This window comes from Solea solea, chromosome 15, assembly GCF_958295425.1.
Source record: "Solea solea chromosome 15, fSolSol10.1, whole genome shotgun sequence".
NCBI classification, from domain to species: Eukaryota; Metazoa; Chordata; class Actinopteri; order Pleuronectiformes; family Soleidae; genus Solea; species Solea solea.
Window position 1 is genome coordinate 10,255,713 of NC_081148.1, and position 7,497 is coordinate 10,263,209.

At 38.8% G+C, this 7,497-nt stretch overlaps 3 protein-coding genes across 4 annotated transcripts in view; 2 read left to right on the forward strand and 1 right to left on the reverse strand.

Annotated features, from left to right (window-relative positions):
• cep170aa (centrosomal protein 170Aa) overlaps positions 1-2,852 on the forward strand; it is a 38,327-nt gene extending 35,475 nt beyond the window's left edge. For both annotated transcript variants that reach the window (XM_058651452.1, XM_058651451.1), the window contains one exon: positions 186-2,852. In XM_058651452.1, the coding sequence (XP_058507435.1) occupies positions 186-505 (320 nt within the window). In that variant the 3' untranslated portion in view covers positions 506-2,852. The remainder of the gene's footprint in view (positions 1-185) is intronic.
• Positions 2,853-3,387: 535 nt separating this feature from the next.
• hint1 (histidine triad nucleotide binding protein 1) lies at positions 3,388-5,063 on the reverse strand. Its single transcript, XM_058651929.1, has 3 exons — positions 4,902-5,063; positions 4,142-4,246; positions 3,388-3,716 (listed from the first exon to the last, which is right to left on the reverse strand). Exons 1-3 carry the CDS (start codon positions 5,010-5,012, stop codon positions 3,552-3,554), a joined length of 381 nt encoding a protein of 126 aa, XP_058507912.1. The 5' UTR covers positions 5,013-5,063; the 3' UTR covers positions 3,388-3,551.
• Positions 5,064-5,273: 210 nt separating this feature from the next.
• Positions 5,274-7,258, forward strand: lyrm7 (LYR motif containing 7). The gene is made up of 5 exons (XM_058651557.1): positions 5,274-5,355; positions 5,624-5,696; positions 6,015-6,085; positions 6,683-6,764; positions 6,936-7,258. Exons 1-5 carry the CDS (start codon positions 5,338-5,340, stop codon positions 7,007-7,009), a joined length of 318 nt encoding a protein of 105 aa, XP_058507540.1. The 5' UTR covers positions 5,274-5,337; the 3' UTR covers positions 7,010-7,258.
• Positions 7,259-7,497: the final 239 nt, after the last annotated feature.

A 7,497-nucleotide genomic window follows, 5' to 3' on the forward strand; every position in this document is an offset into this window, starting at 1 on the left:
GAGAAAGTGCTTTACAACAGCTGGTGGGCAGGAATGTTTTCAGGGGAATTTAGGGTGCTGGGAAAATCACACTAAACCCCCCTTAACCCATTTAATCAGCTACTTCAGTGATAGAAACTGGAGTTTGATCAGATCTGATTGATATACACCTGGTATACACCACATTGATTATCTTTCTTCCCCAGTGATCAATGTCATGGTTGACCCAGATGGGACTCTGGATGCCCTGGCCAGCCTCGACCTGACCAGCCCTACCACTCCCACCAAGCCCCTAACCACCAAAACAACAACTTCCCCCTCCGCTGCCAGTCCCGGGTCTGTGCCCCGAGCCAAAGAATCACTGCTGGAGATCCTCCCCGGGCCTGGAGGATCAACAGCTTCTGCCAGAGTTCAGGCTTCATCTGCCAGCACGGACCCCAGCGTGGGTCTGGGGTTAGCAGGAGTTGGAGGGTTGCACTTCAGTCGCATCCGGCCGAGCGGCGAGGAGGCCATCGCACAGAAGTGAAAACCCTGAAACCAAGGTTATGTGAATAATGGAGTTCACATGTCTAGCAATCAGTGTTAACAACAAGGAGCAGGAATAGAAACACCACTTTTTTCCCCGACAGAATAGTTCCCATTCTGCTGACTGTGCCACTCTAGGAATATATTCAAGATAGATATAAGCAACTTATAGACGCCTATATCTACTCTCTCGATGATACAATGACCTGGATGACTGAGAATCTTCACAGACCTCTTGGAATATACTGTACATTTAATACCAAGATCATTTAGCAAAAACCCCAACTGATGCATTTTGAATACACATATGAATGGAAATGTACTCATGACTGATTTCAAGCTTCTAAACCTTCACACTTACTTTCCAACTCGACCTCCACGAGGACTAAATGCTACCTGTCTGCTCTCTCAGCGGAGTCTCCTCTGTTGCTCCAGTCCTCTCCTCTTGCCTTCTTCATGTGTCAGGACCCAACCGACACCAAGGGCATGCCTTAAAACACACCCTTGATAGTCGCTGTGTAACCCCTCAAATATTATACGAGACAGCATCTAAAGACTTTCAAACGGTCATTTCAGACTAACAGAATGCACTGTAAAACAAATCTTGCAAGCAATGTAATATGTACACTGAGAAAGAAAATGCAACACTGCAATAATTTATGAGCTCTTATTCAGAATATTTTAGCAGCCTTAAATAACCCTCCTGGAAAAGTGCAGTCATGATTCATACCTTCAACATTTCACACATTAAGCAGAATGTGCAGCTGTTTCATACATTTCATCATAACTTAAAAACTGTCCGTCCATTGAACCGCGATCAACCGGGATTTGTAGTGCCTCCTCATTTCTGTCATCACACGTCTTTCTTTCACCTGTTTTCTGTTATTATTTCGTTCAGCTCCCTCCTAGTGGTTGGAAAAAATGACATGTCACTCCAGTAATGTGTCAAAGACGGAGCTTAGAGAAAACTGATCTAACTAATGGTAGTTCCACACACAAGTATCAGCCTTTTGGGAAACTAAGTGATTATTTTTCAGTCCAAATATTCACTTGCCAAATTTAACCTTTTTGTTAACATTTTTCAAACAGTGGCCATCTTAAAATTGTCTGTTGTGCAAAAAGCTAATGTTGCATTCATAGTGTGTTTTAGAAGAAGGATGCCTTCCTCTACTTATTATACTGAAACACAAGCTAATTCACTGCTATCACATCTGTGTGATAGGTAGGGCCTGTCGAAACCAGTGCTCTTAGCAAATCCACTCAAGTGTCCTATGATTTCCAATTGGCTTTTTTATACTTTTTCCAGTCACTGGTGATGTGACGTCTTCTTTATCTGGCAGCGATGAGCTGTTTTAACAAAATATTTTAGATTATACAAATACTATTATCATATTGTAGATACAGGATACCTTATACTTTTTAATGCTTCAAGTCACCTCATCGAACATAGCTGCTGGATATACTGTTGGTTTCATTAACGTCTCATGGATAGAACTGACGATACATGTGACAATATCTTTTTTATGGATTTGGCTCCTAATACACCTTCATATCGATGTATATACAAAAGGTTTCCATGAGTGTTCAGTATTTCAATTGCAGACAGACAGTACAGTATCCCTGTTTTTCTCTGACTTTGCTGAATTTTCAGATGACGTTTTTTGGGACTAACACTTCCTGAATCTCTCTTCAGCTTGTAGTTTGTGTTTTAGGGTAAGATTTAGTAAAAGGCAGTGTAACACTACTTCAATATTCTCGCACTAGTGAATGTTAGGTACCAGAATAGAAGTCCATTTCCTTCTCTCTATGCTGTACTGTACAATGTCTTTAAATGCCTCCAAGTGCCCATTTTGTCTAGAGAAAGGCATTCATTAAAAGAAGGAAAAATATGTAGCTGTCTAAAAGATTTATTTTGCACATCAGATTGTCTTTTTTCCCCTTATACAGAAGTAGTGAAGAAGCGGTGTAAGCCTGCATCTAATGTCAGATGGTTTGGCAAAGAATGATGAAGAATGACGGCGCTATGCTTGATATCAGAAATGACTGCCTTGCTTCTTTAAATCTATTCTGTCTGTACAAACAAAGCCTTTAACCATGTTTGTTTTTTCTCCCACACAATTTTATCAAAAAAAGGAAGAAAAAAAAAAATAGGGGACTGTGAATGCTAGGTACATGTTTGTTAAAATCTGTGTCAATTGATTAGTGTCGGGGGCTTTTTTTCCCTTGTCATTTCTGTGAAAAGACCATTTTATTTATTTTTGTTTTAATATTTTATGGATGTTTCATGTATTTTATATTTCTTCAACTTTCTGCATTGTCTCTTACTGTTAATAAAACAGAGCCATTCACTTGTTTCTCTGGTGTTCTTGTGCTCGACATTTAAATCCAGTGAGAAACTCCTTAAATACCTATTTAACCTGATTTCCATTACACATACATTTTCTGTTAATACAAACAAGTGTCTCCTTGAAACCTTAGCTACACGATGTCACTGGAGTGTCTTTCTTGATATTTTCTGACCCATCATTCACTTCTTCAACTTACCAGCCAACACTGAGAGAATAAACTAAATATCTGGATACACTGGCACCTGGTTTAATATGAACTAGGCAGCAAGAGTCAATTCTTGAAGTTGGTGTGTAAAACTGGGTCCTAACCTTCATGTGGAAATTCATTTTGCACATACCAACTGCTCACAAGTTGTTGCTGACCAAGTTTACCCCTCAACATCAGTTGATAATTGTTTGAGGAACATAAAAACAATATCCACCTTGCTGTTTACAGGACTCATTGGATCAGATGCTAAAATCTTGGAGCCTAAAAACAAAAGCCATCTTCAGACAGAAGTCTCAACAAAACAACTTAAATAAAAAGAGAGACTCATTTGCTGAGAAGTGCATTTTATTTCCCTTTGTGAATTTCCTGGTTTTGTTTTGACTCATTTCAGGTGACAACCAGTTTTAAGTCTACATTTCAACAGTTTTGCTGGTTGCCAAACAACAGATGTGCATAATGACAGGATGAAATGTGCGATGAGGAGATGGATGTTAGCCGGGTGGCCAACCCATTACGCGTCCACCCAGGACATGGACATGGATGTGATAGACAGACTGGCCCCCATCTGGTCCATCATTGATGACAACCCTATAGCCTTTAGACAGACCTGCATCTTTAGCACACTTTTTTGCAACAATCAGCAGGTGGCCCAACAACTGAAAGAGAGAGAGAGAGAGAGAGAGAGAGAGAGAGAGAGAGATAATGACTGACACTGAGGTGTTCATTAAACATTTCAACCCCTAGATTAGATTAAATCAAATATAATGTTTAGGTACAGCAGATAATTATGCATAGGCTTTAAACTGCATGTAAAGGGCTCCATCTAGTGGTCACTTTTAGTAATGTGCTGTTAACTACACCAAAGAAATCATGTTTTGCCTGCATTAACTCAAAAAGTGAAAAAAATATTTTGATAACATTTTTTTGGAATGTTTTTTATGTCCAAAGGAAGTAATGATAACATTTCAGTGCTGATCCGAACACAGAAAGTGAGTCAGTTTGGCAGAGGTCTGTGCTTTCTGAAAAAAGTGATTTTTACAGCCCATTATGAAACCAATGAGTGTCATATAATCATACTTACTTCAGCATCACCGTCCTCTGCTTGTGACATCTGAACAATCGGCTTTTTTGGGACGACAAGGAAGTGAGTGGGAGCTTGAGGATTGATGTCTGGGAAGACAACACACTGAAATACAGAGGAACACATGAAGCAAAGCAACATTTGGCCATAGCTGAGCCATAAGTGTGGATCTAGTGAGCACATTAACTATTACATTGCAGTCACTTATCTTACGCCTCTTTCCACAGTGTTATTATGGTGTAATATCAGCGTAATTGCAGCCATGTAGTGAGCAGAATAACTGGACCAGTATTTCTGGATTATGGCCTCATCTGTTTATTTGGAGCTGAAACAGTTTCATGTTTAAATTCAATAATACTTAATCTTTTGAATCAGTGGGTTGAACATGACTTTGAACATGATAATAATAATACACGTGAACAGTGAGGGGATCTGCAGGAGGGGCGGTGCACTGCACATGTCACACATTGATACAGAGCCAGCTAACTGCAGCAGAAGGCAAGTGGCTAGAAAAGGAAACTATCTCAAAGCCGCAGAACAGAAGCCGAACCGTGTCCAGTTAAAACAAATGTTCATTTTCTACATTAACAGCTGTGCGTTCAAGCTATAAACAGCACATTCAGTTACGTGTAGGTTTATGTTTGACCACATACTTTATTCAAAGCTAACGCAGAGTGTTGTTAGCAGTTGCTAAACGGCAGTGAATCAGCTACCACGCGTGACTTCAAAAGACTTGAAAGAGAAAATGTGCAATGCATACCTTCTCATCCTCGTAAATTAGGTCGACTGGAATCTCTTTGCGTATGATTTTTCCAAATATCGTGTCCCCGCCCGGCTTGGCAGCCTGCGCCTTAGCTGTTTCATCAGCCATGTTGACACAGAATGAAGCGACCCCCTCGCCTCTTCTTCTCCTTTTTTGGGTTTAACGGCAGCTCACATCCATTCCGGTGCATCACTGCCCCCTGCTGGCGTCACCTAATCATTCATATATATTTTTTAGGTACATCATAACAAACTACTAAAATATTAAGTTAAAAAAAATAAGAGATGAAAAATACATGAGTAAATATCACAATAAAATAGCGAACTACAAACAGAATGCGATAGACTACAAAATTGCGTCATTTCAAAGTCTGCTTTGATTGGTTAATATTTTGGTGCGTTCCCTGTACCGGAAATGAGGTAAAGAAGTCAAGATGGGGACTCGTGTGAAGGTGAGGACTTGCGTTTTTACAAAGAAAACGCAGTCAGAACGATGTTTTACGTTGTCATGACCTTTCGTAGACACGACTGTCTGCATGTTCGTTTAAATGTACAGTTAGTTTAAATGTTTTGTCGCTCAAAAATGTGTAAACACCAACACGGCAGTGTGCGGAAGTAAAACAGACACATTCAAGTTAACGTTGTATCGTTTGGTTGGACGTTGTTGTCATCCTCAGCTGCTTGAGGTGAAATAAGACGACTGACTTTGTATTCATGCAGGTTCTGAACGTGTTTAAAGCGCTGCACAGGACGAGGCTTGATGTGTTCAGAGATGACAACAGAGCACTGACAGGTGTGTGTGTGTGTGTGTGTACGTACGTACATGTGTTAAATAAGTTGTGTGGACCAATTGTAAACAAACCTATCTTTGTGAGGACATTTTGACCTTGTGAGGACATTTTGGCTCGTCCACACAACTTTAATGTTTTTTTGCGGATTAAGACCTGGTTTTAGGGTTAAATTGAGAATTAGGTTTAGGTAAGTGTTGGACATTTAGTTGTGATGGTTGAGGTTAAAACATGTGTTAATACAAGCATGTGTATGTGTGACAGAGAGTGAGAGAAAATGGTCTTCAGTTTCAAATGAAATATTTCTGTTTCCTCCCTTTAAGCTGCAAGATTAAAGATTAATGAGGAGTTCAAGAAAAACAAAAATGAAGCATCAGAGGAAAACATTAATAAGGTACAGTGTCTGTTTCTTTTTCAGCATTTCGTAATCTCATTTGTGAAATAACGGAAATGCTGTGAGCTGCTCATAAACACCAATAAGTGCTTTAATGGCTAAAAAGGCTGCGCATTTGACAAGACGCATGCTAAAGTCCCCTCTAAAATTATAAAAACATGAGGAAGTGCCCTACTGGCTGCCATTCATTTGTTATCATATGTCATTCATATGTTTGTTCATTATTTGTGTTTGTTTGCAAAGTCCAAAACAAAACTGAAAAATGTAGGAATTTTATTAATCATATTTTCCTTATCTGACAGTGCATGTATTTTATTAATTATTTTCTTTGCATAATTCACCTACACAGTGAAGGCTACTGTAAACATGCTTTTATAAAAGCTGATAATCTCAGAATATCTCTGCAGTGTGTGCTGACAGAACCGTTTTTTCACTCACTAGATGGTGCTGGTCACTAGTTATCTGAAGTTAATTAGAAAGAAATAGTTTTTACCCAGCAACTGCGCCTTTCATTTTATGGTTAACTGGCCAATAGTTTTTGATCCATCCGTGTCTCCAGCACATCCTGAAAACCTCATAACTCTTTTTCTTTTTCAGATGATCAAAATAGGTTCAGATGTGGAGGCTGTGCTTCGACAGACTGTGGTGCAAATGGAGCATGTGGGAGAAAACAAACTATGTATGATATTACCCCTTTCCTTCTCTCTCCTTATCCTCCAAATTTCATACAATGCTAGGATGAAATATGTGCCAAGAATATAGTATACATAAAGAATTATAGCTTCTTTCTTACTTATCACAATATACTGTTTTTATATGAACCTGTTTTTTCTCTCTCTCCCTCTCTCAGTGCTTCGACCCAGAGAAAGCCTTCTACTAGAGAATGTGCCGTATTGTGACCAGCCCAGGAAAAAGAAGTCTTAACAGCTGATTTGACATTAAATTATTCTCATCAAAAAAGAGACTCAATATCCTACATTAAAATCCATCTGCAATACAACGGCTTTACACAAAATATTTCATGTTGTTCAGATTATGGTCTCATGAAGAAATGTTTTTGACTTACTGGAGATCTCCGCTGTTCTGTTTCAAGAAGTCTCTGCTTCATAGTTTCATGTTTAGTGTTTTGTCAAATGTAATATAATGTATTTCATTAAATTTCATGTAAAAGTGTTTCTTTTTTCCAGTAGCGAATGATTCTACTGCACTTGGACAGATATGCAACAATATCCCACCGTGTTGTTATTAAAAGTAAGAGTATTCACAGTCCAACTCAGATTTATTTTATTGTTCTTAAAATTATATTACTGCAATAACTATCAGGTTCTGATATGGGATTCATGCTTTGTGGTTTGATTGATTGTACAATGTATCCGTGATTAAGTTAGATAGACAAAAATGTATTGGATATA

Coding starts and splice junctions, on each gene's coding strand:
- hint1 (XM_058651929.1), bottom strand. CDS start 5,012: ATGGCTGATGAAACAGCTAAGGCGCAGGCTGCCAAGCCGGGCGGGGAC. Junction 4,247..4,901: donor TAATTTACGAGGATGAGAAG/GTATGCATTGCA, acceptor TCTGTATTTCAG/TGTGTTGTCTTCCCAGACAT. Junction 3,717..4,141: donor CAGAGGACGGTGATGCTGAA/GTAAGTATGATT, acceptor TCTCTCTTTCAG/TTGTTGGGCCACCTGCTGAT.
- lyrm7 (XM_058651557.1), top strand. Junction 5,697..6,014: donor TGACAACAGAGCACTGACAG/GTGTGTGTGTGT, acceptor CCTCCCTTTAAG/CTGCAAGATTAAAGATTAAT. Junction 6,086..6,682: donor CAGAGGAAAACATTAATAAG/GTACAGTGTCTG, acceptor TTTCTTTTTCAG/ATGATCAAAATAGGTTCAGA.